General features: G+C 49.8%; 1 protein-coding gene across 2 annotated transcripts in view; it reads right to left on the bottom strand.

Annotated features, from left to right (window-relative positions):
• Window positions 1–27,622, bottom strand: part of LOC132402607 (phosphatase and actin regulator 2-like) — a 66,454-nt gene that overhangs the window by 28,087 nt on the left and 10,745 nt on the right. The window contains exons 2-5 of one of the 2 annotated variants that reach the window (XM_059985511.1): window positions 22,648–22,758; window positions 18,206–18,385; window positions 13,392–13,794; window positions 4,418–4,629 (exon numbers count right to left, since the gene is read on the bottom strand). In XM_059985511.1, coding sequence (XP_059841494.1) covers window positions 4,418–4,629; window positions 13,392–13,794; window positions 18,206–18,385; window positions 22,648–22,758 — 906 coding nt within the window. The remainder of the gene's footprint in view (window positions 1–4,417; window positions 4,630–13,391; window positions 13,795–18,205; window positions 18,386–22,647; window positions 22,759–27,622) is intronic. The other variant, XM_059985512.1, reaches the window with a different exon arrangement.

Below are 27,622 nucleotides of genomic sequence, written 5' to 3'. Positions count from 1 at the left end.
AACCCTCTCCAGTATCAGCAAATCATTTCTGAGATAAGGGGCCCAGAACCGCACACAATATTCCAAGTGAGGCCTCACTGGTTGCTTTATAAAGGCTCAACATTACATCCTGTTTCCTCATCCAAATCACTTATAAAAGTCACAAAGAGCGGGAGTCCTAGAACAGATCCCGGTGGAAGACCACGGGTCATCGACCTCCAGGCAGAATATTCAGAGAAGCAGGGACCTCTTGCTTACAACTGCGATGAGACCAACCGTGAATGGTGGTGAGCAGTTTTGGTCCCTGTCTCTCAGGAAGAATACCTGCCATAGGGGTAGCAACATCTTCAGATCCTGCAGTTCCTCACTTGTAGACCCAGTAAGTTCATTCTGGCAAAGACTTCACCTCCACAATCAGCACAGGTACACACAGGCCTGTGTGCTTAGCCCCCTGTTCTGCTCGCTTTACACCTGTGACTATCTGGCTGAGTACAGCTCCAACATGTTATACAAGATTGCTGATGACACCACTGCAGTGGGCTGTATCAAAGGTGGTGATGAATCAGCGTACAGGAGGGAGATTGAAAATTTAGCTGAGTGGTGTCATAACAACAACCTCTCAGTCAACTTAAATGAACTGATAGTAGACATCAGGAAAGGGAAACCAAAAATCCATTAGCCAGGAATCATTGGAGGATCAGAAGCGGAGAGTGTCAGTAATTTTAAATTCCTGGGTGTCACCATCTCAGAGGACCTGGCCTGGACAGAAAGCACGGCAGCCCTTCTCCTTCCTCAGGAGTCTGTGGAGGTTGGGCATGTCACCGAAAACCTCGGGAGTGCGGTGGAAACTGTGCTGACTGGCTGGTGTCCCTTCTCCTTCCTCAGGAGTCTGTGGAGGTTGGGCATGTCACCGAAAACCTCGGGAAGCTGTGCGGTGGAAACTGTGCTGACTGGCTGGTGTGGGAACACCATTGCCTTTGAGAAGAAAAGTCCTGCGAAGGGCTAGCGGATTCTGCCCAGTGCATCATGGGTAAACCCTTCCCCAGCCATTGAGCACGTCTACACGAAATGTCGTAGAAAAGCAGCGTACATCGTCAACGATCCTCACCACCCAGGCCATCATCTCACTGCTGCAGTCAGATAGAAGGCACTGGTACCTCAGGACTGACACCACCAGGTTCAAGAACAGTGACCACCTCACAACCGTCAGTCAGGCTCTTGAACAAAAGGGGATAACGACACTCATTCCATCTCTGGTGCTCCCACAACCAATGGTCTCATTTTAAGGACTCTTTATCTTCTTATTTCATGCTCATTATTTACTGCTGTTCATTTATATTTGCACAGTTTGTTGTTCATCGATCCTGCTTACAGTTCCTGTTCTATAGATTTGCTGAGTTTGCCTGCAGGAAGAAGAATCACAGGGTTGAATGTGGTGACGTGTATGTACGCTGATAATAAATTTTATTTTGGACTTTGAAGGTTCACCAGGCTGAGAGCTTGTACTGAGGCAATGATGGTCAAGGAGAGACTGGATCAAACAGGCCTGTCTTCACTAGAGCAGAGGGATCTTGGGGTTCGAGTTCACAGCTTCCCGAAAGTAATAGGGTGCTTGAGAAAACACATGTCTGCCTTTATTAGTTGAGGCGCTGAGCTCAAAAGTTAGCAAGTTCTGTTGCAGCTTTTATAAAACTCTGGTTAGGCTACTGAGTGATGGGGTGGAGATACATCTCTATAAAAGGAGGCGTAAGGTGCTTGTTCCCTCTGCTTGCCTGCACGTCACACTCTGGCAAGGAGTAGCACCTGCTCAGCCCTCACCCCTGCCCCCCATGCCCCCATCACAGTTACGTCAAGGAAGCCACGGGTGCAGGGACTGGATTGTCATACGAGCAGCCGGTGTACATTTCAAGTTTTTGTTCTGCAACTACTGACACCAGACAGACAATCTATTAAGAGTTTTGATAATGGCTGGGGTCACCCTTCTTACAAAGTCACATCCCAGAAGAAGACAATGGCAAACCACTTCTGCAAAAAAATTTGTCAAGACCACGACTGCCCGGGTCATACGCCATGGCCCATGACGATGACGATGAGTTGGGCCGCAGCTGGAATACTGCATTCAGTTCTGGTCACCCCAACGTACAATAGAGGTCGAGGATTTTGGAGAGGGTACAAGAGGTTTACCAGGGTGCTGCCTGGATTAGAGGTCATGTGCTGTAACAAGAGTCTGAGTAAACCTGCTGTTTTCTCTGGTGTGGTTAAGGGTGAGACAGAAATCTGATAGAAGTTTATAGATTATGAGAGGCTCAGATAGAGTGACAGACAGTATCTTTTTCCCAGTGTAGAAATATCTAATACCAAGGACATAAATTTAATGTGAAAGAGGGCATCTTCAAAGGAGATGTGGGGGCAAGATTATTTTACACCGAGACTGGTGTGTGACTGGAATATGCTGCCTGTGGTGGTGGTAGAGATAGAAACTTTAAGGACTTTAAAGACATGATTCGATAGATACATGAATGTGAGGAAAATGGAAGGCGGAGGGGATTAGTTAGGTTGCCCATTTAATTGGTTCGCCACAACATTGTGGGCCGAAGGGCCTTTTCCTGTGCTGTACAGTGAACAACAGATACTCTGCTGGAGGAACAGCGGACTGAGCAGCATCCCTGTCAGTATCTCCTTCCAATTTACTTTGGCCAACTCTTCTCTCATACCACTGAAATTATTTACTCCACTGAAATACTGCCACATCTGACTTTACTTTCTCCCTATCAAATTTAAAGTTGAACTCAATTATATTGTGATCACTGTCTCCTAAGGACTCTTTTACCTTAAGCTCCCCAATCACACTTGGTTCATTAAAAAACACCCAATCCAGTGCCTTTAGTAGTTTCAATGACAAACTGCTCTAAAAAGCCATCTTGTACGCATTCAACAAACTCACTCTCTTGAGACCCATTTCCAAACAGATTTTCCCAATCGACCTGTATGTTGAAATCTCCCATGACTACCATACCATTGCCCTTTTGACGCACCTTTTCTATTTCCTCTTGTAACCTGTGGTCCACATCCCAGCTACCACTGGAAAGCCTGTGTATACCTACCACCAGGGTCCTTTTACCCTTGCAGTTTCCCAACTCAACCTACAAGCATTCAACATCTTCCATCCTATGTCACATCTTTCTACTAATTTGCTGCCATTCATTACCAGCAGAGCCACAGCATCCCCTCTGCCTACCTTCCTATCCCTCCGATACAACGTGTAACCTTGGATATTCAGCCCCCAACTACAACCATCCTTCAGCCACGATTCAGTGATGGCTGCAACATATAACCATATAAGAATTACAGCACGGAAACAGGCCATCTTGGCCCTTCTAGTCCGTGCCGAACGCTTACTCTCACGTAGTCCCACCGACCCGCACTCAGCCCAAAACCCTCCATTCCTTTCCTCATACCTTTTTGATTCTGCATCCTTAATGCACTGATATTCAGCTTGGTGGCTGCAATTTTGCCCCATCATCTGGCTGCCCTTCCTGACAGCCTGACTGCAGGCTATTTTTGCTTTATTACCATTCATTCTATGCCGAGTCCCTTCACTCCAATTCCCACCCCCATTCCCACCCCCTTGCCAAATTAGTTTAAACCGTCCCCAACAGCTCTAACAAACCTGCCCATGAGAATATTCAGGTGGCTCAGGTGCAACCTGTCACTTTTGTACAGGTCATACCACCCCCAGGAGAGATCCCAATGATCCAAGAACCCAAAGCCCTGCCCTCTGCACCAGCTTCACAGCTACACATTGATCTGCAAACCATCCTGCTTCTACCCTCACTGGCGCATGGCACAGGTAGCGATCCAGAAATTACTACCCAGGACGTCCCGTTTCTCAGCCTTCTATCTAGCCCTCTAAATTCTCTCTTCAGGACCTTTTATCTTTCCTTCCTGTGTCTATGTACCAGTAAGTATCAAGACATCTGGCTGCTCTCCCTCCCTCTCCAAAATGCTGTGGACATAATCCAAAACATCCCTAGCCCTTACCATCTGGGTATCTCATTCACTTTCACAGAATCTCCTGTCTGTTCCCCTCACTATCGAGTCCCCTATCACTCCCGTTCCCTTCTTCTCTCTCTTTCCTTCTGCACCACAGACGTTCTCTCAGTGCCAGTAACCCAGTCTGCATGGCGTTCCCCTGGGAGTCATCTCCCACAACAGTATTCAAAACTGTATACTTATTATTGAGGGGAATGGCCACTGGGGTGCTCTGCATTAACTATTCATATTGAACAGCAAATGATTTGACGTCAATAAGTGGGACTGGACAGGGCAGTGAGCTTGGGTGGAGGGCAGGTTCGGGTACACCAAGTGGGGAAGCAGATGGAAGTGGGCCGAGCGGCCTCAATTGATAACCCTGCCGTCAGGGGATCTAGTCTCTTACTGTTTAACGATTCCTCATCGTCCTCCTCATCCGAGTCATTCCAATACTGCATTGGGTCGGAATCGGAGTCGCTTGCCAACGGCTCGGGAACGTTCTGGCTAGGAATCACGACCACCGGCGCCTCGGGTGACAAGTGGACTCGGCCTCTCTCCTTCACACCCTCTGTTTCCTCCCCTGCTGCGTCACAGCATCCCGATTTCTCTGCCCTGCTGCTGGGACAGAAGACAGAAGTGATCAGATGGAAATTTGCAGACAATACAGTTCGACCCCGAGTTACGAACGTCTGACTTACGGGCAACTCGTACTTACGAACCGAGGAAGGAGAACGCCTTCCGCCATTTTAAGTCGTTGCCGTTGACACTGTATTGAATGTTTAGCTTTGTATTTGGCTTAAAATTTTCTTAGTAAGATTCACCCTGACCCGCCCCCCCCACCCATTGCAGTGAGATCAGCGCTGGGCTGGAGAACGGTGGTTTCTGTGCCGATTTGATGTCGATCCAGTGACTCCTGTACCATCCGTGCCGGGTTGATATCGAGCTCGCAACTCAACCTCGTAAAAAAAAACACTGCCACCTCCTGTTTAAACTCTCACGCGGAATATTGTGGATGATTAAATACGCAAACCCAGCACAGCCCCCACTTGTCCCATTCAGCCTGTCTCAGTGCGGTGGTCCTTAAGACCCAGCGGACCTCGGGAGCTGGCGGAGGTTGGGACCCAACGCCCGCAGTGTTTCTGTTCCATTGACGGGAAGCGATCGCGATTGAAAATAAAGTGGAAATAATAAAGTGTTTGGAAAGAGGTGAAACACCATCAGTCATTAGAAAAGCGTTAGGCTACAGTTGGTCAACAATTGGAACAATTTTAAAGGATAACGGATAAAGTGAGAGTAATGGAGCATTTGAAAGGCCCTGTCCCAATGAAAACTACTGTTATTACTAAGCAATGCAGTGGTTTAATTATTGGAATACATATGTTTCTTAAGTGTGTTATATGCATAGAAAGGTAAAATATATACTATATACTAAGACAAACGTTTGACTGACGCTAAATAATACCGGATGTACTTGTTCCGACTTAAATATGGACTCAGGAACAGAACTCGTACGTAACCTGGGGACTGCCTGTACAAAGTTAGGTGGAGGGGCAGACAGCACGGAGGAAGCAGGGAGTCTGCAGAAAGACTTGGACAGATTCGGAGAATGGGCCAAGAAGTGGCAGAGAGTGTCGGGAAGTGTACAGCCATGCACTTTGGTGGAAGGAATAAAAGTGGAGACTCCTTCCTAAGCGGAGAGAAAATTCAAATATCGTAGGTGCAAAGGGATGTGGGAATCCTTGCGCAGGATCCCTAATGGTTAACTTGCAGGTGCAGTAGTGGAACGAAGGAAAGTGCAACACTAACACGAGAAACTCTGCAGAAGCAACAGACACGAAATGCTGGAGGAACTCAGCAGACCAGGCGGAAAAAAGTACAGTCGATATTTCTGGCTTGGACCCTTCCTCAGGACTGGGAAGGAAGGGGGAAGATGCCAGAATAAAAAGGTGGGAGGGGAAGGAGGCTGGTTAAAAGGTGACAGGTGAAGCCAGGTGGATAGGAAGGGTAAAGGGCTGGAGAGGAAGGAATCTGATAGGAGAGGAGAGTGGAGCATGGGAGAAAGGGAAGGAGGAGGGTACCTAGGGGAAGGTGTTAGGCAGATGAGAAGAGGCAAGACACCACTGTGGGGAATAGAAGGGGGGTGGAGGAAGGATTTTTCTTTACCGGAATGAGAAATCGATATTCATCCCATCAGGTTGGAGGCTACCTGATGGAATATAAGGTGTTGCTCCTCCACCCTGAGGGTGGCCTCATCTTGGCCATGGATCGACATGTCAGAACCGGAACAGAAATGGGAATTAAAATATTTGACGACCGGGAAGTTCTGCTTTGGCCTGGCGGAGAGGAGATACACAACAAAACTGTTCCCCAATTTATGACGGGCCTCCTACCACTACCACTCCCCTACTCTCCCTCTTTCCTTCTGCACCACAAATTTATGCTCAGTGCCCAGTCTGCATGGCATTCCCCTGGGAGGTCAGCCCCATAACAGCATCTAGAACGGTATACAGTACTTATTAAGAGTAGAGGAGGCTGCATCAGGAACAGAGGAGGGTCATGTTCTTTGATCTTTCCAGTGTCTTTAACACCGTACGACCTGCTTTTCCAGGGAGTAGATTTATGGAGATGCAGGTGGCTGCTCCACTAATATCCTGGATTACAGTCTGCCTGTCCAGATGGGATATTGTGGTGAGCAACACAGTGAGACCCTACGGGACTGTCCTGTCCCCCCCCCCGTTCACCGTCTACACCTTGGACTCCAGATACAACCCAGAGGTCCTGCCAACGGCAGAAGTTTTCTGACGATTCGGCAGTTGTGGGCTGTATCAGCTGGGGTCAAGAGGTGGTCAGCTTAGTTGAGCGGTGTGGGCTGAAGCCCCTGCAACTCAACATCACTAAGTCAAAGGAGTTGGTGATGGACCAAAGGAAGGTGAACAGAGAGACATACTTTATCGATCCCGAGGGAAACTGGGTTTCGATACAGTCACACCAACCAAGAACAGTGTAGAAGTATAGCAATATAAAACCATAAATAATTAAATAATAATAAGTCCAGGACCAGCCTATTGGCTCAGGGTGTCTGACACTCCGAGGGAGGAGTTGTAAAGTTTGATGGCCACAGGCAGGAATAACTTCCTATGTCGCTCAGTGTTACATCTCGGTGGAATGAGTCTCTGGCTGAATGTACTCCTGTGCCTAACCAGTACATTATGGAGTGGATGGGAGTCATTGTCGAAGATGGCATGCAACTTGGACAGCATCCTCTTTTCAGACACCACCGTCAGAGAGTCCAGTTCCACCCCCACAACATCACTGGCCTTATGAATGAGTTTGTTGGTTCTGTTGGTGTCTGCTACCCTCAGCCTGCTGCCCCAGCACACAACCGCAAACATGATAGCACTGGCCACCACAGACTCGTAGAACATCCTCAGCATCGTCCGGCAGATGTTAAAGGATCTCAGTCTCCTCAGGAAGTAGAGACGGCTCTGACCCTTCTTGTAGACACCCTGCACTCCCATCTCCATCAAGGGAACGGATGTGGAAGTCCTCTGAGACTGCAAATACCTGGGAACTCACTTGGACAATAAACTGGATTTGACTAAAAATCCAGGGGCTTTGTAGAAGAAGGGACAGAGCCGACTGTACTTCCTGAGGAGGTTCCGGTCATTCAACGTCTACACTACTCTGCCGCAGATGCTCTACGACTCGGTGGTGGCCGGCATTCTATTCTACGCTGCAGTCTGCCGGGGCAGCAGAGGGAGAGCAACTGATGCCAAGAAGATCGATAAACTCGTCAGGAAGGCTGGTTCTGTTCTAGGGGTGGAACTGGATTCCCTGGTGGTTGTGTCTGAGGGGAAGATGCTGCAGCAACTACAGAGCATTATGGACAATCCCTCACACCCCCTCCATGACATACAGGAGGGACAGAGGAGCACCTTTAGTGACAGACTGATTCCACCGAGGTACACCACTGAACACCACAGGAGATCCTTTCTCCCTGTGGCTATGAGACTTGACAACTCCTCCTCAAGTATACAAGTGAATGGTTTCTTCTGTATTTGCACTATTACTTCTTCATGCACATTTTGTATTCTTTTTAGTAGCTCAATGCCTACATTTTGTATTTTAAGGTATATATTTATGACTGAGCAACTTTGCAACAATAACTTTCCTCAGGATTAACTAAGTTTCACCTTATCTTACCTTTATGTTAATAGAAAGCCTCAGCAGATCTGCAGGTGAAGAGCTGCGTCACCTGGAAGGACCGTCTGTGGCCCTGAATGGAGGTGAGGGAGGAGCTGAATGGGTAGGGGTACCACTTAGCCGTTTGCAGGGATAAGTGTCGGGAGGGAGACCAGAGAGGAAGGACAAACGGACAAGGGAGTCGTGGAGGAAACGATCACTGTGGAAAGCGGAGAGGGTGAAGGGCAGTGTGTTCAGAGGCAGTACGGTTCGCGGAGGAGAGAAGTTGAACCAGTTGATGCCCCGTCAGCAATTCAAGATAAACAGATCCAGAACAGGCAGCGAACCGCAGCAGGGTGTCCAAGAAGAGGAGGGTTGGAGACAAGAGAAGGGAGATCAGTGATGATCATCACATTAGTGTCCGATGTGGAATGTTGACTCAATTTGAGAGGATTAGAATATAAAAGCAAGGATGTCATGCTGAGCCATTTTAAGGCATTTGTCAAACCTCGCCTTGCAGCACTGTGAGCAGTTTTGGGTCCTTTATCAAAGAAAGGGTATGCTGCCATTTGAGAGAATTCAGAGAAGGTTCCTAAGAATGATCCAGGAAATGAAAGGGTTGACACATGATGAGCATCTGAAGGCTCCAGGCCTGCACCTGCTGGAGTTTGAAAAGAAATGAGGAGGGAATGCATTGAAACCTACAAAAAACTGAAAGGCCTATACAGAGTGGATTTGGAGAGGATGTTTCCTATAGTGGGAAAGTCTAGGACCAGAGAGCACAACCTCAGCTTAGAGGGATGTCCATTTAGAACCGAGACGAAGAGAAATTTCATTTATCCGCAGAATTTATTGCCACAGCTGGCTGTGGAGGTCAACTCACTGGGCATTTTGAAAGCTGAAGCTGATAACTCTTGATTAGTCAGGGTATCAAAGGTTACGGGAGAGGACAGGAGAATGGGGCTGAGAAGGATAATAAGTCAGCCATGATGGAATGGCCTAAATCTGTTACACCACCATCAAGAATGCCTACCGTGCATTCCAAGCCCTCACTTCGGGAAGTCTGATCACCTGGCTGTACTTCTACTCCCTGAGTATAGGCAGAGACTGAAGACTGCAGCACCAGTGGTGAGGACCAAGGAGGTGCGGACAAGGGAAGCACAGGAGCACCTACAGAACTGCTTTGAATCGGTGGTCTGGGTGGCATTAAAGGAATCTGGATGAGTATGCTGCAGTTGTTACCAACTTCATTAAAACCTGTGTGGATGAATGTGTGCCTATGAAAACTTGCTGTACATTCCCACACCAAAAGCCATAACGAACCAGGAGGTACATCGCCTGCTGAAGGCTAGATCTGCGGCATTTAAGTCTGGTGACCTCGATCTGTACCAGAAAACTAGGTATGATTTGCTGAAGGCTATTTCAAGGTCAAAGAGACAGTTTTAAACCAGGTTGGAAGTGACATCGGATGTACAAGAGCTCTGGCAGGGTCTGCAAGACTTCCTACAAGGCGAAACCCGATAGCATGAATGGCAGTGATGCTTCACTATCAGATGAACTCCACACCTTCTACGCACGCTTTGAAAGGGAGAATACAACTGTAGCTGTGAAGATCCCTGCTGCACCTGATGACCCTGTGATCGCGGTCTCAAGAGGCCCACGTTAGGCTGCTTTTAAGGAACGTGAGCCCTTGCAAGATGGCAGGCCCCTATGGAGTACCTGGTAAGGCTCTGAAAACTTGTGTCAACCAACTGGTGGGAGTTTTCAAGGAGATTTTCAACCTCTCACTGCCACGGGTGGAAGTTCCCACTTGCTTCAAGAAGGCAACAACTATACCAGTGCCCAAAAAGAATAATCTGCAAACTCCTGCCTCAGCAAGGACTCATTGCAATTTGCCTATCGCCACAATAGGTCAACGGCAGATGCAATCTCAATTGCCCTTCACACGGCCTCAGACCATCTGGACAACACAAACACCTACGTCAGGATGCTGTTCATCGACCATAGCTCAGCATTTAATACCATCATTCCCACAATCCTCATTGAGAAGTTACAGAACCTGGGACTCTGTACCTCCCTCTGCAATTAGATCCTCAACTTACTAACCAGAAGACCACAATCTGTGTGGATTGGTGATAACATCGCCAACTTGCTGACGATCAACACTGGCGCACCTCAGGGGTGTGTGCTTAGCCCACTGTTCTACTGTCTGTATACACATGACTGTGTGGCTAGGCATAGCTCAAATACCATCTATAAATTTGCTGATGATATAACTGGTAGCATTTCAGATGGACATGAAAGAGGAATGAGATATACCAACTAGTTGAATAGTGTTGCAGCAACAACCTGGCACTCAATGTCAGTAAGATGAAAGAGCTGATTGTGGACTTCAGCAAGGGTAGGATGAGGGAACATGAACCAATCCTCATAGAGAGATCGGAAGTGGAGAGAGCGAGGATCTCAAGATCCTGGGTGTCAAGACTCTGAGGATCTAACCTGGTCCCAATATGTTGAAGCAATTATAAAGAAACTAAGACAGGCTATACTTCATTAAGAGTTTGAAGAGACTTAGTTTGTCACCTCAAACTCTCGAAAACTTCTATAGATGTATTGTGGAAAGCATTCTGACAGGCTGCATCACTGTTATTTTTGTAGCTTCTTTAAGTCTGGTGCAGCAGCCTCTCTCTATCCCAACACAATCATGTCTTGGCTGTGCCTAGCCTAGCCATAGTCACTATGCCTAGCCACACAGTCATGTGTATATAGGAGCAAAGAGGTCCTTCTGCAGTTGTACAGGGCCCCGGTGAGACCACACCTGGGGTATTGTGTTCAGTTTTGGTCTCCAAATTTGAGGAAGGACATTTTTGTAATTGAGGGAGTGCAGCGTAGGTTCAGGAGGTTGATTCCCAGGATGGCGGGACTGTCATATGTTGACAGATTGGTGCGACTGGGCTTGCATACACTGGAATTTAGAAGGATGAGAGAGGATCTGATTGAAACATGTAAAGAGGGTTTCTTCTTTTTGTTAACTAGCAGGAATGCTAATTTACTGATAACGAGAATGGTATTCCTTTGTAAACCAAATGGGGATTAATGTTCTTTCTTCTGAGTCTGCAAGCTTTTGTTGACGGGCTTTTGGGCAGATCGGCGCGAGGGGGTCGAGAGAGAGGACGCAATGCTCTAAGCTGGGTGAGGATCGGACCCCAAAGGGGGGGTCCAAGGCCGGGAGATTCTCCGGGGGGGGGGGGGGATGAAGCTAGATGTGCTTGGTTGACCACTCGGAGGGTCCTGAGCTGTTTGGAGAGTCGAGGAGTTCGGAGGGTCCTGAGCTGCGAGTCGAGGAGTTCAGAGGGGATCGAATGGTGGCCAGAAGACTTCAGTAATTGAGCTCCAACGGTTGTGCACGGTGGTTTGGACTTTGATAAGTTTGGCGCCTTTTCTTTAATTTTCTCTTCATATATACTGTATCGTTATTAATCACTTAGTTATAGTAACCTTTATAAATTGTACTCATTTAATCGCATATGGTGTACTGTCTGGTTTTGGGCGAGGCGGGGACATCACACAGCATCCACACCAGCTGATTACCCAGTTTGGCGGGGCCGAAGGCTGCTCCCCCTAGACAGGAACGAGCTGAGCGAGCCTGAGGCGACCCAGGGAGTTACAAACATATAAGATTATTAAGGGATTGGACATACTAGAGGCAGGAAACATGTTCCCACTGTTGGGGGAGTCCAGAACCAGAGGCCACAGTTTAAGAATAAGGGGTAGGCCATTTGGAACAAAGTTGAGGAAAAACTTTTTCACCCAGAGAGTGGTGGATATGTGGAATGCTCTGCCCCAGAAGGCAGTGGAGGCCAATTCTCTGGATGCTTTCAAGAAAGAGTTAGATAGAGCTCTTAAAGATAGTGGAGTCAAGGGATATGGGGAGAAGGCAGGAACGGGGTACTGATTGTGGATGATCAGCCATGATCACAGTGAATGACAGTGCCGAATGGCCTACTCCAGCACTTATTGTCTAACACCACCCCTATATCACAGGACCGAAAGAAGCTACAGAAATTTGTAAAATTAGTCAGCTCCATCTTGGATACTATCCTCTGTAATATCCAAGGCATCTTTAAGGTGCAGTGCCTCAGAAAGGCGACATCCATTATTAAGGACCTCCAGCACCCAGGGCATGCCCTTTTCTCACTGTTACCATCAGTTAGGAGGTACAGAAGCCTGAAGGCACACACTCAGCGATTCAGGAACAGCTTCTTCCCCTCTGCCATCTGATTCCTAAATGGACATTGAAACCTTGGACACGACCTCACTTTTTAAAATATTATTTCTGTTTTTGCACTATTTTTAATCTATTCAATATAAATGTATATACAGTGTAATTGATTTGATTATTATTTTCTCTTTCTATATTATCATGTATTGCATTGAACTGCTGCTGTCAAGTTAACACATTTCATGGCACACGCCAGTGATAATAAACCTGATTCTGATTCTGATTCTGGTCCTATGTTCTGTGGTCTATTGACAGGGGAAGGAATGGTGGGGGGTGGGGTTCAGGGCAGGTGAGGGTTAATCTCATCCGGACAGGTAGGAGTGTGAGGAGATGCACCAGGCGGAGGGCAGTGGTTCAGGGGTCAGGCCCGATCCTCAGGATCACCCGCGAAAGCTGGGGCCTCCTCAAAAGGGTGGGGAGTCACGAGGGTGGGCTGGGCAAGGACCTAGGTGGTCAGATGGTCCCCTACAACAATCGAGTGTCGGAGAGTCACACAGCACATAAACAGGCCCATTGGCCCAACCGGTCCGTGCTGACCGAGATTCAAATCCGCGCAGGTCCCACTTCTCTGCGGTTTGCCCACATCCCTCCAGGCCTTTCCTATCTGTTTAGAGGCAACGTGATTAGCGCAAAGCTGTTACAGTGCCAGCAATCAGGCTGCTGTCCGTAAGGAAACTGTATGTTCCCACTGTGACCGCGTGGGTTTCCTCTGGGTGCTCAGAGATGTACAGATTACAGGTTGTGGGCATGCTGTGCTGGCGCTGGAAGCCTAGTAACACTTGTGGACTGCCCCCCGCACATCCTCGTATTGTCTTAGCCATTGACGCAAATGCCATGCTTCACTGTATGTTTCAATTTGTATGACTAATAAACTTATTTTATTATCTTTATGAAAGGTGAGGCTATACAAACCTACCTCTTTAGATCTTCTTCGAGTCCCATCTGGCCAGCAGATGCTTCTGTTTTCCCATCGGCCACATTGTACCGAGGGCAGAGGGTGCTGCCCGTAGATGTGGTGTCTGCCCCCTTCTCGGGGTCAGATCGCCTCTCGTCCTGACCAGGCCTTTCAGTCTCGGCACTGCCGTCGAGGAGGTCCGAGGGTGGAGGGCTGTCAGCTAGCGGTCCACTTTGCCTCGGGAGCACAGGAGAAGGTTGGCATGAGGGTTCGAGTTGTCTCGGAGTCTTGGTGTAAGCGTCCCCTGTGCCGGGGATGTCGGAGGAGCTCGGGAGAAATTTAGTGTTGAGCACAGGCTGCAGTGAGGGCAGGGACAAGGGTGCCGACGTGGAGCAGGAGAGGTTCTCTGACGGGGAAGGCGTATCTGCAACCAGATTGGACAAGATAATCAAAAATTCACATCAAACACCTTCACTCATTTCCGGCCGCGACATTTTTACATCTCAGAATTCGGAGTTCAGAGTTCAATTCTGGCGTCCTTTGTCCTCCCCGTGACTGCGTGAATTTCCTCCGGGTGCTCTGGTTTCATCCCACAGTCCAAAGATGTACCGGTCGGTAGGTTAACTGGCCATCGTTATTGTCCTGTAACTCGACCGTGGTTCGAAGGGCTGGAAAGGCCTATTCTGCACTGTTCCTCTAAACAAGTGACACTCAGAGGGTGGTGCGAGTGTGGAACAAGCTGGCTACATGGACGGGAGGGAAACGGAGGGCTATGAGCCTGGTGCAGGTCAATGGGAGCAGGCAGATTCAGCATGACTAGAAGGCTCTATCTCTGTGCTGCAGCCATTGGCCTCAGCAAGGTCAGACTGCCAGACTGCAACACCCCCCATCCACGTGTCTGCTGGTCTGATGCTGAAGTTGGGATTGGTGGAGGGCACTGGGTTTAGGGGGTCTGATGATCAAAAAGGCGTGCTGAAGTCAAGACGTTTCATTAAACTAAATCTCTTATTCTTGTACAACTGTCCATATCCCTGCACACTCCTGCAACAACTTAACAATCTCCGAAACACCTCTGTGAATGTGTGGCTGAGGGGGTAGTGATTCACGTTCTGGGATCATTGGGATCTACCCTGGTGTCAACTCAAGATCTACGTCGCTAGGGCCCTGGGCCGTACCGTCCGCCCGAACCGGCCCTGGGCCGTACCGTCCGTCTGCACCGGCCCTGGGCCGTACCGTCCGTCTGCACCGGCCCTGGGCCGTACCGTCCGTCTGCACCGGCCCTGGGCCGTACCGTCCGTCTGCACCGGCCCTGGGCCGTACCGTCCGTCTGCACCGGCCCTGGGCCGTACCGTCCGTCCGCACCGGCCCTGGGCCGTACCGTCCGCCCGCACCGGCCCTGGGCCGTACCGTCCGCCCGCACCGGCCCTGGGCCGTACCGTCCGCCCGCACCGGCCCTGGGCCGTACCGTCCGCCCGCACCGGCCCTGGGCCGTACCGTCCGCCCGAACCGGCCCTGGGCCGTACCGTCCGTCTGCACCGGCCCTGGGCCGTACCGTCCGTCTGCACCGGCCCTGGGCCGTACCGTCCGTCTGCACCGGCCCTGGGCCGTACCGTCCGTCTGCACCGGCCCTGGGCCGTACCGTCCGCCCGCACCGGCCCTGGGCCGTACCGTCCGTCTGCACCGGCCCTGGGCCGTACCGTCCGTCTGCACCGGCCCTGGGCCGTACCGTCCGTCTGCACCGGCCCTGGGCCGTACCGTCCGTCTGCACCGGCCCTGGGCCGTACCGTCCGTCTGCACCGGCCCTGGGCCGTACCGTCCGTCTGCACCGGCCCTGGGCCGTATCGTCCGTCCGCACCGGCCCTGGGCCGTACCGTCCGTCTGCACCGGCCCTGGGCCGTACCGTCCGCCCGCACCGGCCCTGGGCCGTACCGTCCGCCAGCACCGGCCCTGGGCCGTACCGTCCATCAGCACCGGCCCTGGGCCGTACCGTCCGTCTGCACCAGCCCTGGGCCGTACCGTCCGCCCGCACCGGCCCTGGGCCGTACCGTCCGTCTGCACCGGCCCTGGGCCGTACCGTCCGCCCGCACCGGCCCTGGGCCGTACCGTCCGCCAGCACCGGCCCTGGGCCGTACCGTCCATCAGCACCGGCCCTGGGCCGTACCGTCCGTCTGCACTAGCCCTGGGCCGTACCGTCCGTCTGCACTAGCCCTGGGCCGTACCGTCCGTCTGCACTAGCCCTGGGCCGTACCGTCCGTCTGCACTAGCCCTGGGCCGTACCGTCCGTCTGCAGTCCCTTTTCTCTGTACCTGTGATACCCTAAGATATAGGAGCAGGATTAGGCCATTTCGCCCATTGAGTCTGCCCTCACATTCAATCATGGCTGATTCATTTTTCCCCTCCTATAAGACCACAATGTTATACTGTAATGTAGTAGGCAGCATTACATTTAATTCCTGTCGCTGTCTGTGAGGAGTTTGTACCGTCTGCCCGTGGTCACATGGGTTTCCTCCTACGGTCCAGACGTACAGGTTAGAGTTCATAGCTTTGGCATGTCATATTGGCGCCGTGGTGACACTCGCAGGCTGCCCCAGCACATCCTCGACTGTGTTGGTCGCTGAAGGCCTCAGGGGAGTGGATGTTTCTATGGTGGGAGAGTCTAAGACCAGAGACAGCCTCAGCAAAGAGGGGCATCCTTTTAGAACGGAGAGGAGGAGGAATTTCTTCAGCCAGAGAGTGGCGAGTCTGTGGAATCTTTGCCACAGGCAGCTGTGGAGGCCAAGACATTTAAGGCAGAAATTAACAGATTCTTGATTAGCCAGGGCATGAATGAATTATGGGGAGAAGGCAGGAGACTGGGGCTGGGAGGAAAACTGGATCAGCCGTGGTGAAGTGGCAGAGCAGACTTAATGGCCTACAGGGGGTGATAGATAAGTTCATGGCCTAAGGTAGGGGTCAATTTTAGAAAACCTACCACATTTATTTTTCAACATAGTCCCTTCCTACATTTACACACTTAGTCCAGCGGTCGTGGAGCATACGGATCTTGGACCGCCAGAGAGTGTCCACAGATGGGTGATTGATAAGTTCGTGGCCTAAGGTGGAAGGAGATGAGTTATACAGCTCTCGTTAGATGCACATGCAGTTCAACTCTTTGACTGATTGTGCAGGAAGTTTGAAGCTAATAACTCATCTCCTTCTACCCTAGGCCATGAACTTATCAATCACCCCTCATAATTCTGCTCCTATACTTTATGTTTGATGCAAACAATGTATTTCACTGTTTTGATGCATGTGACAAATAAATCTAATCCTTAATTACCATTTAAAAATTTTTTCTGCATTGTTATTGTAGCACCATAATGCACGATTGTGAAAATACGATCCGTGTGTACGGCATGCAAACTAAAGCTTTTCACTGCGCCTCAGTATTGATTTAATTTTAATTTTAGAGATACTGTTCAGAGTAGGCCCTTCCGGCACCCCCCACCCCCGCAACCCCCTCAAATTAATCCCAGCCCAGTCACTGGACAATTCACAATGACTAAGTAACCTACGAACCGGTACAGCTTTGCACTGTGGTAAGAAACCATAAAACGTAGGAGCAGAATCTGGCCATTCGGCCCATCGAGTCTGCTTCACCATTTCATCATGGCTGAACCACTTTCCTCTAAGCCACAATCTCCTCCCATCTGCATGTATCACTTCATAGCCTAACTAATTAAGAATCTATCAATCTCTGCCTTAAATATATCCAAGGACTTGGGGTCAGCTGCCTGTAGCAAAGAATTTCACAGATTCACAACCCTTTGGCTGAAGAAATTCCCTCCAATCTCTGTTCTAAGTGGATGCCTCTATTCGGTGGCGGTGTCCTCTGGTCTTAAACTCTCCCACCATAGGAAACATCCTCTCAATAGGTGGTGACAGGAATCCATGCAGTCACGGGGAGAGTGTACGGGCAGTGACGGGACCCACATGGTCATGGGGAGAGTGTACGGGCAGTGATGGGACCCACACAGTCACGGGGAGAGTGTACGGGCAGCGACGGGATCCACATGGTCACGGGGAGAGTGTACGGGCAGTGACGGGACCCACACTGTCACGGGGAGTGTGTACGGGCAGTGACGGGACCCACACGGTCACGGGGAGAGTGTACGGGCAGTGACGGGACCCACACGGTCACGGGGAGAGTGTACGGGCAGTGACGGGACCCACACGGTCATGGGGAGAGTGTACGGGCAGTGACGGGACCCACACGGTCACGGGGAGAGTGTACGGGCAGTGATGGGACCCACACCTTCATGGGGCACCCAGCACTCTCTGTTGGAAATAGCCTGCGCCTCACGTTCCTTCATACTCTCCTTGACTCACTTTAAACACGTGCCCTCTGGCAGCAGGTCATTCAACCCTGGGAAAAGGTAACTGTACCTAAGCAATGCACACTAAATACAGGAGGAACTCAGCAAGCCAGGCAGCAGCTATGGAGAGGAATAAACAGCTGACGTACCAGCCAGAGACTTTCATCAGGACTGGCGAGGAAGGGGGAAGGAGCGGAATAAGGGGGTGGGGGGGGGGAGTGATGGGGAACAGGAAGAGCACAGGCTAACAAGTGATTGGTAGGCAGAGGAGGGTTGGATGAAGAGAGAAGGTAGGAAGGGATGGGTGGAAGAGGTAAAGCGTTGAAGAAGAAGGAATGAGTCTCATAATCTTATAAATGTCTGTCAGATCTCCTTCCGCCTCTGACACTCCAGAGAAATCAATCCAAGGTTGTCTAACCTCTCCTTAGCTCATTCCCTCTGTTCTAGGGCAATTGACATCAGTAGAGCCGGTCAACTTACGTTCCACGTTGGTGTTCCTTTTGGTGGGTTTTGAGAGCACTGGAAGGGGGTTCGTCTTGTCAAGGTCATTGTCTTTAGCAGCACTGACTGGGGTACAGTCAGGATGTCCACTGAGTGGCGAAGCTTGCGTCTCTCCCTGGAGGGACCCGGCTTTACCCGGGGGGCACTGCTCAGATGTTCCTGTGGGTGGAGAAAGTCATTGAAACACAGAGTTATGACAAAGCACACAGGCCACGGGGTGAGGAACATCCACCCCTGGAGATGGCAGCCATCATTCCACCATCAACACAGTGGTTGTGCAGGTGCTGGGAATCATGTTTCTCTCCTGAGAACGTCTGTCATCAAATGCTGGATCCTCCCATTTCAATTCCACTGCCCACTTCCACTCCAACATGTCAGCCCATGGCCTCCTCTACTGCTACAATGAGGCTGCACTCACGTTGGAGGAGTAATACCTCATATTCCGTCTGGATAGCCTCCAGCCTGATGGCACGAACATCAATTTGTATTTCTGGTCATTTCTTCCCCTCTCCCTTCTCTCCTTTTCACTTCCACCTTCTAACCCCACTCTCATCTCTTTTCTTGTCTTCATCTGCCTATCACCTGCTTCAGGTTCCCCTCCTCCTTCCCTCTCTCCCATCATCCCCCCTCCTCCTATCAGATTCCTTCTTCTTCAGTCCTTTACCTCTTCCACCAATCACTTGCCAGCTTCTTACTTCATCCCCTCTCCCCCATGCACCCACCTTCCCTCCTCACTTAGTCTCACCAGTCACCTACCAGCTTGTACTCCTGCACCTCTCTCCCCACCTCATTATTCTGGCCCTTTCCTCTTCCTTTCCAGTTCCGTGGAAGGGTCTTGGCCCAAAACATCTTCTGCCTCTTGCCGTCCTGCTGAGTTCCTCCAGCACTTTGTCTGTGCATCGCCAGCAGGTGGAGGGAGGAGGGCAGAAAACTTACTGCAATGCCCAGGGTTGTGAGGGGCACGGACAGGGTGGGCGTTGGCACAAGTTGCCCTGCTGAAGGCAGAGGTGCATTGTTTCAGAATCTAGGGACCCCATTCCGGATGAAAGTGAGGTGAAAATCTTTGGAATTCACTAACCCGAGGAGCAATGGAAAAGGATTCTTTGAGAGAATTTGGGGTGAAGATATGGAGATTCTTTGGTTTACGGGTGAGTGAGGGTTCACTCGGTTTATTGATTTATTTAGAGTTATTGCACGGGACCTGCTTGACCAGCCCACTGAGTGGCACACTCAGCAAGACATCAGCTTCATCCTATCCTAAGTCACAGGATAATCTACATTGACCAATTAACCTAGACAGGACAGAATCGAAAACATTACCATAAATAATAAAGCAGGGTTCAATGTGCACGCAGTGCGCAGCACAGGTAATCATGGAACCGGACAGTAGCCAGTAAACAACGGTCCTGGTGACGAGACCTCGGTGGTGGCTGGGTCATTAGTCTCACAGCCTGAGGGAAGAAGCTGTTTCCCAGTCTGACAGGCCTAGTCCTGATACTCCTGTACCTCCTTCCTTACGGCAGTGGGATGGGTGGTGGGATTCTCAACAATGCTCCCAGTAAGTGTCACAAATAGGGGGAAGGAAGCCCTGGTGATCCTCTTGGCATTTTGTACTATCTCTGTAGGACCTTGCGACACAAGATCTTGCTGCTTCCATACAACACCATGACTTAGCCACGCAGGACAGCCTTGATGATGCTCCTGTAGAAAGGCGGTAGAATGGGGTCGGGAGCCTTGCGTGGCTCAATCTCCTCAGAAAGTATAGATGCCGCTGTGGTTTCTGCACCTGCTTGTGTGGCCATCCACCACCTGTTCCCATGGCTTCACGTGACCCTGATCGGGGGACTAAGCAGGTGCTACACCTTGCCCAAGGGTGACCTGCAGTCCAGCAGAGGGAAGGAGTGCCTAACACCTCCTTTGGTAGAGACGCATCTCCACCCTGCACCCTTTCCCCAGGGGAGGGGAGACCAAAACTAGCTGGAATATTTTAAAAAGAGACCTGGTAGGCAGTATTTTTAATGCAGAGGGTGGTGACGAGGAGACTGAGATGTGACCTTATAGAGGTTTGTGAAGTTATGAGTGGATGGCACGTTTTCTTCTCACAGGGTAGAGGAGTCCAAAACTAGGACGTACAGATTTTAATGGTGAGAGGGGAAAGATTTAAAAAGGGACCTGAGAGGCAACTCTCCCCACACCAAGAGTGATGAGTGTGTGGAACGAGCTGCCAGAGGAAGTGGGTGAGGCAGCTACTGTAATGTCAGTTAAGAAGCATTTGGCTAGATGCATGGAAGGGGCAGGGCGTGCAGAGATATGGGTCAAACACAGGAAGTTGGGAGTAGTTGGGTGGGCCCTGGGATCAGCTGGAATTGTTTGGGCTGAAGGGCTTGTTCTGCTCTAGGACTCCGACAACTGTTGTGGCTTCGGGTGTAGATCCCAGAGCCGAGATCGTTCCACCTGCTGGAGAGCATTCTGACAGGTTGATCGGGAAAAGCTGCAGATGGGGGTCTTTGACAAGGGGATGAGGGTAGAGCAGTGGATGTTGTCTACGTGGATTTTAGCAAGTCCCTCATGGGAGGCTAATCCAGAAGATTGAGGTACACGGGGTCCGTGGTGAATCGGCTGCTTGGAGTCAGAACTGGCCTGCGCATAGAAGACAGAGTAGTGGTTGGAGGAATTTATTTGAGCTGGAGGTCTGTAACAAGTGGAGTTCCATAGGCATCTGTGCTGGGACCTCTGTTATGATGTATATAAATGACCTGGGTGGGTTCGTGAGTTTGCAGATGACACCAACACTGTTGGAGTTGTGGATAGTGTAGAAGACGGACAAAGAACACAGCACGATATAGATCAGTTGCAGATAGGGGATGAGAATGGGCAGATGGAGTTTAACCCAGGTAAATGTGAGGTGTTGTGCCTGGGTAGGGCAAATACAAGGAGACAGTACACTGATAAGGGGAAAGGTCCTTAACAGTGCGGTTGAGCAGAGAGATCTTGGGATCCAAGTCCACAGCTCCTTGAAAGTGGCTTCACAGGTCAATAAGGTGGTTAAGAAGGCTAATGGAATGCCTGCTTTTATTAATTGAGGCATTGAGTTTAATAGTCAGGAGGTTATGTTGCAAATTTATAAAACTCTGGTGAGGCCACATCTGGAGTATTGCATACAGTTCTGATCGCCCCACTATAGGAAGGATGTTGAGGCTTTGGAGAGGGTACAGAAGTAGTTAACTAGGATGCTGCCTGGTCTGGAGGGCACAGGCTGTCCCTAGAGGCTGGATAAACTTGGGTTGTTTTCTCTGGAGTGGCGGAGGCCGAGGAAATCTGATCGAGGTTTCTAAAATTATGAGAGACATAGATAGACAGAGAGTATCTGTTTTCCAGGAATGAAATGTCTCTTTTCAGAGGGCATGCACTGAAGGTGAGAGGGGGATGTGAGGGGAAAGTTTTTACCCTGGAATGCACTGCCTGGTGGGGTGGTAGAGGCAAATACACTAGAGGCTTTTAAGAGATCGGTACATGGATGTAAGGAAGATGGTGTCGGTAATGTTTTGGTTCAGCACAACATGACGGTACGAATGGCCTGTTCCTGAGCTGTACTCTTCTATGTTCTAAGGTTGTAAACTCGGCCCACTCCATCAATAGCACTGTTCAGGACATCATCATAAGGCGATGCCTTCATTACAGACCTTCTCCACCCAGGACGTGCCCTCTCCTCATCGTCACCATCACAGAGGAGTACAGGAGCTTGAAGACACACCCTCACCCACCTTTAGGAACAGCGTCTCCCTGTCGGCAATCAGATTTCTGAGTGGGCAATGAACCCACGCACACTACCCCAGTATTTTTGCTCTTTTTTTCACTACTTATGTTGCATATATACAGTACATTCCTTGTTATAATTTATAATAATCTTATTCATGCATCGCACCGTACTGCTGCATGGGACGGGGTGCCACAGTGGCGTGGCCGAAGTGCAACTCAATTACAGCTCAGGGTGTCGGAATTCAGAGTTCAATTCCAGCACACTCTGTAAGGAATCTGCCCGCCCTCCCTGTGGGCACGTGGGTTTCCTCTGGGTGCTCCTGTTTCCTCCCACAGTCCAAAGATGTACCAGTTAGTAGGTTAATTGGTCATTGTAAATTGTCTCGTGATTAGATTAGTGTTAATAGGCATGTTGCTGGGCCGATAGGGCCCATTGCACGATAAATAAAAATCACGACATTTGCCAGTGATAATTGGATCTGATTCTGCCCGGTGCTTCCCCGGAGTACAGGGGGCAAGGGGAGGCTGGATTTTCCACGTGGCGAAACCCAGGCCAGGTTTGCTCTGTGGGTCAGGTCCTGGCTCACCCTGTAACAGGGCCCCGACAAACCTGCCGATAAGTTTCTGCAGGATTTACAGGCACATTACCCATTGTACATTACCCATTTTCTGTGACAGGCTAGTGTCCGTCGAGCCCCCCTCCGTTGGCTGGTTCGTGATGGGAATGGTGTGCACGCTGTGTCCATTCGTAATGGTCACTTCTGAGCTCCCAGCTGAGAAGATAAGGGAGACAACTGACCCATCACAATGTACTGAGTGTAACAAAGCCCAGAGTAAGTTCATTATCAAAGTACATATATGTCACCATATACAACCCTGAGATTCATTTTCCCGCGGGCATTCTCAGTAGACACAAAGAACCACAACAGAATCAATGGAAAACTACACAAGACGGACAAACAGCCAATGTGCAAAAGACCACAAACCGTGTGAATGCAAACAGAAAACAAACAAAATGGCAATAATAAATAAATAAGTAATAAATATTGAGAACATAAGATGAAGAGCCATTGAAAGTGACCCCAGAGATTATGGGAACAGTTCAGTGTTGGAGTGAATGAATTTATCCCTTCTGGTTTAACAGCCTGATGGCTGAGGGGTAATAACTGTGGTGGTGTGGGTCCTGAGGCTCCTGTCCCTCCTTCCCAATGGTAGCAGTGAGAATAGATCATGACCTGGGCGGTGGGGGTCCTTGATGGAGGCTGCTTTCCTGTGACGGTGCTCCATGCAGACGTGCTCAGTGTCGTGGAGGGTTACTCGTGACGACTGCGCTGACTGTGATGAACAGACAGATGAAGGCCAACAACTTCCAACTACATCAGACAGGGGTGGCATACTGGTGCAGGGGGTAGAGGCACTGCCCTGTCGTGCCAGGGAGCCAGGTTCAATCCCCACCCGTGCTGGAGGGAGTAGCCATTCTCATGGATAGCAGAGGCCCTGCATCCATAGTTTAATACAGAGTTAAGGGCAGGATTCTTAACAGCGCGGAGAGACAGAGAGATCTCGGGAGTCCACGTCCATAGATTCCTCAAAGTTGCCACGCAGCTTGATAAAGATTTAATCATTGTTGTGTGTCACACGTACACCAAAACATACATTGTTTGCATCAAATCAGTCAGCGAGGGCTGTGCTGGGGACAGCCCACATTCTTTGGGATATGGTGTTTAAGAAGGTATGTGGTGTGTTGGCCTTCATTAACTGGGGGGATTGAGATCTATAAAACCCTGGTTCGACCACGCTTGGAGTACTCTCTTCAGTTCTGCTCACCTCATTACAGGAAGGCTGTGGAAGCTTAAGAGAGGGTGCAGTGAAGATTTACCAGCATGCTGCCTGGGTTAGAGAACTTGTCTTATGAGGAGAGGTTGAGCAAGCTGGGGCTTTTCGGTTTGGAGTGAAGGAGGATAACAGGAGGCTTGATAGAGACGTACAAGATGATAAGAGGCAGAGATCGAGTGGCAAGACAGAGACTTGCCCCCAGGGCAGAAAGGCCACACACAGAGTATTGTGCGCAGTTTCTGGTCACCACAAGACAGGATGGAGGTTATGGTGCAGAAAAACATCCTCAGTACATTGTCTGGACTGCATTGCTCGAGCTATAAGGAGAGATGGCAATGTGGCACTGTTTTGCCCAGAGTGTAGGGTGACCTTGTAGAGGTTTATAAAATTAGAAAGGGTGTCGATAAGGTGGAAAGTCAAAGTATTCTTTTTCACCTTAGGAGGCCCAACATTTCCTCCTCCTTGACCTTTAAAGACCATAATGTATTACACCGTCAGCACCGATCTCCTGTCCTTTTCCTTGGTAAATACTGAAGCGAAGTACTCATTAACTACTTCACTCTCATTCTCTGCATCCAAGTTTCAGTAATGGCTACAACATCGTCGTTCCCTGTCCTGATCCGTGCCCCAAGTTCATCACCTTTACCCATAATATTCCTAGCATTAAAATTAACACCCTTCAGATGCTGGTAAATCTCCACTGCACCCTCTCTTAAGCTTCCACAGCCTTCCTGTAATGAGGTGAGCAGAACTGAAGAGAGTCTCCAAGCGTGGTCGAACCAGGGTTTTACAGATCTCAATCCCCCCCAGTTAATGAAGACCATCACACCACATACCTTCTTAAACACCATATCCCAAAGAATGTGGGCTGTCCCCAGCACAGCCCTCGCTGACTGATTTGATGCAAATTAACCAGCCCACCATACCTGTTATTTTGATTGTGCCTTTCACCACTTTCCTTCCTTTCTTTTCAATTCTTTTCATTATTATTATCCAAAATTAACAAGAGTACATCGAAGCAGGTAACACTTACAATGTCTCGGGGGGGGGGGGGGGGGAAGACATTGTTTTAAAGATTGAAACAATTTTTCACTACTTTTCCTGTCATCTACCTTCCCTTACAGACCTGAGGCTCTGGTTCCCGGCCTCCTGCAAAACTAGTTTAAACTCTCCTGAGTAGCATCAACAAACCTGCCCACCAGGATATCAGTTCACCTCCAGTTCAGGTGCAACCCGTCCCTCTTGTACAGGTCACCCCTTCCCCAGAAAAGTTTCAAATAATCCAAAAGCTTCATGACCCTGCCCCCTGCATCATCTCTCCAGCCACTCACTCATCTGCAGCATCACCCCATTCCTTCTTGCTCCAGTGCATGGCGCAGGGAGTAATCAGGAGATTACAACCCTGGAGGTCCTTCTCTTCTCTTTCAACCCCACTCTCCTGCCTTTTCCTCACAAACTTTAATGCCCTTATTAATCAAGAATCTATCAACTTCTGCTTTAAATATACCCACTGTTCTAACATAGGGTTATTTGAATTACCCAATGACTTGGCCTCCACAGCCACCTGTGGCAACAAATTCCTCAGATTCACCACCGGGCTGAAGAAATTCCTCCTCATCTCTGTTCTAAATGGATACGTCTCTACTTAGAGGCTGGACCTTCTGGTCCTAGACTCCCCCATTACAGGAAACATCATCTCCACATCTACCGTCTAGGCCTTTCAACATTTGATAGATTTCAATGAGATCCTCCCTCATTCTTCTAAACTCCAATGATTACAGGCCCAGAGTCATCAAATGCTTATCCATTAACCCTTTCATTCCCAGAATCATTCTTGTGAACCACCTCTGGCCCATCTCTAACGTCAGCACAATGGCCAAAAACTGCTCTCAATACTCCAAGTGTGGCCTCACCAGTGCCTTATAAATGCTATTACATCCTTGCTTTTATATTCTAGTCTGCCTGAAATGAGTGCTAACATTGAATTTGCCTTCCACACCATCGACTCAAACTGCAAGTTGAGCTTCAGGGAATCCTGCACAAGGACTCACAAGTTCCTTTACACCTCTCATTTTTGAATTCTTTTCCCCCGTTTAGAAAATAGTGCAAGCTTTTACTCCTCCTACCAAAGAGCGTGACCACACACTTCCTACAACATATTCCATCTGCCACTTCTTTGCCCATTCTCCTAACCCGTTTAGGTCCTTCTGCAGACTCCCCAGTTCCAAAAAACCACCTGCCACTCCACCCATCTTTGTATCATCCGCAAACTTGACCACAAAGCCATCAATTCTGTCATCGAGAATCATTGACGTACAGCATGAAAAGCAGTGGTCCCTACAGTGATCCCTGAACACCACTGGAAGCCTACCCGAAAAGGCTCCCTTAATCCCATTCTTTGCCTCCTGCCATCCAGCCGATTTTTATCCTTCATTAGAATGATTTTCACCCAGAGGTCAGTGGGTTGAGCTGCCAGAGGCAATTGTAAAGGCAGGTACAACTACAATTATATAGTTCATTATGGCAGGCGTATGGATAGGGAAGGTTTACAGAGAGGAGTAAGTTGGACTGATTCAGGGAGACAATTTAGTAAAATCATAAATAACAAAGTATAATTCAAAGCCATATGCAGTGCACAGCACAGGTCAATAGTAAACTGTAAACAGCTCATTGTTCTGGTGACGAGACCTCACTGGAGACAGGCTATTCATTACCACTGAGGGCTCGTCACTGGGATAGTGAGATTTTTGATTCTGACTATGATAGCCAGTTTCTAGAAACTTTAGAACTTCAGTCCTCTTTCCGTGTGATCACGGAACTGCCCAAAGGCACGGTGGGTTTACCATTGAATATGAAGCTCCTGTTACTTTCCTTCTCACTGGATGGGTAACTCTTCCTGGCTGCGGCTCCCATCGTCCCTCAGGCCGGCCGGCCGAGTGGACTGGGGTTACCCTCCCCAGTCTCCGGCTGTCCCGCTCAGGTCAGGGACGTATCAAAATGGGGCCATTCTGGCCGGATGGCTGGGACCGCACTGCCACTCGGCAGATGAGTTCATCAGGGGCTCCTGTCACTCACACCAGGGTCGTGGCCTGTTCCATTCCACACGGCCGGACGGTCCCGCTCATTCCACGTTGCCAGGCAACGGAGGGAACACTGAAAGTCCTCATGTGCCTGAGGCCTCGATGACACTGCTGAGATCACAATGGCCTCCTCCCCTTGACCGAGGGCTGGAGGCGGGGGAGGGACAGAGCACTGCAAGTCAAGACGTAAAAAAAGCTGGATGAACTCAGCAGGTTGGGCAGCATCCGTGGAAATGAACAGTCAACGTTTCGGGTCGAGACCCTTCGTCAGGACTAAAGAAGGAGGTGGGCAGGGGCCCTATAAAGAAGGTGGGGGGAGGGTGGAAAACCAATCAGAGGAAAGATCAAGGGGTGGGGGAGGGGAAGTAGGGAGGGGATAGGCAGGAGAGGTGAAGAAGAAATCTAAGGGGAAAGCACTATGGATAGTAGAAGAAGGCAGAGTCATGAGAGGTGATAGGCAGTTTGAAGAGGAGACAGAGTAGAGGTGGGATGGGGGAAGGGAGAGGAAAGGAATTACCGGAAGTTGGAGAATTCGATGTTCATGCCAAGGGGCTGGAGACTACCCAGACGGTATATGAGATGTTGTTCCTCCAACCTGAGTTTGGCCTCATCATGGCAGTAGAGGAGGCCATCTATGGACATATCCGAATGGGAATGAGAGGGGGAGTTGAAGTGAGTGGCAACCAGGAGATCCTGTCTGTTGTGGTGGACAGAATGTAGG

The sequence above is a fragment of the Hypanus sabinus genome, chromosome 12 (assembly GCF_030144855.1).
Source record: "Hypanus sabinus isolate sHypSab1 chromosome 12, sHypSab1.hap1, whole genome shotgun sequence".
Taxonomy (NCBI): Eukaryota; Metazoa; Chordata; class Chondrichthyes; order Myliobatiformes; family Dasyatidae; genus Hypanus; species Hypanus sabinus.
The sequence above is the reverse complement of the archived record's forward strand: the minus strand, read 5'-3'. Positions and strand labels throughout refer to the sequence as shown.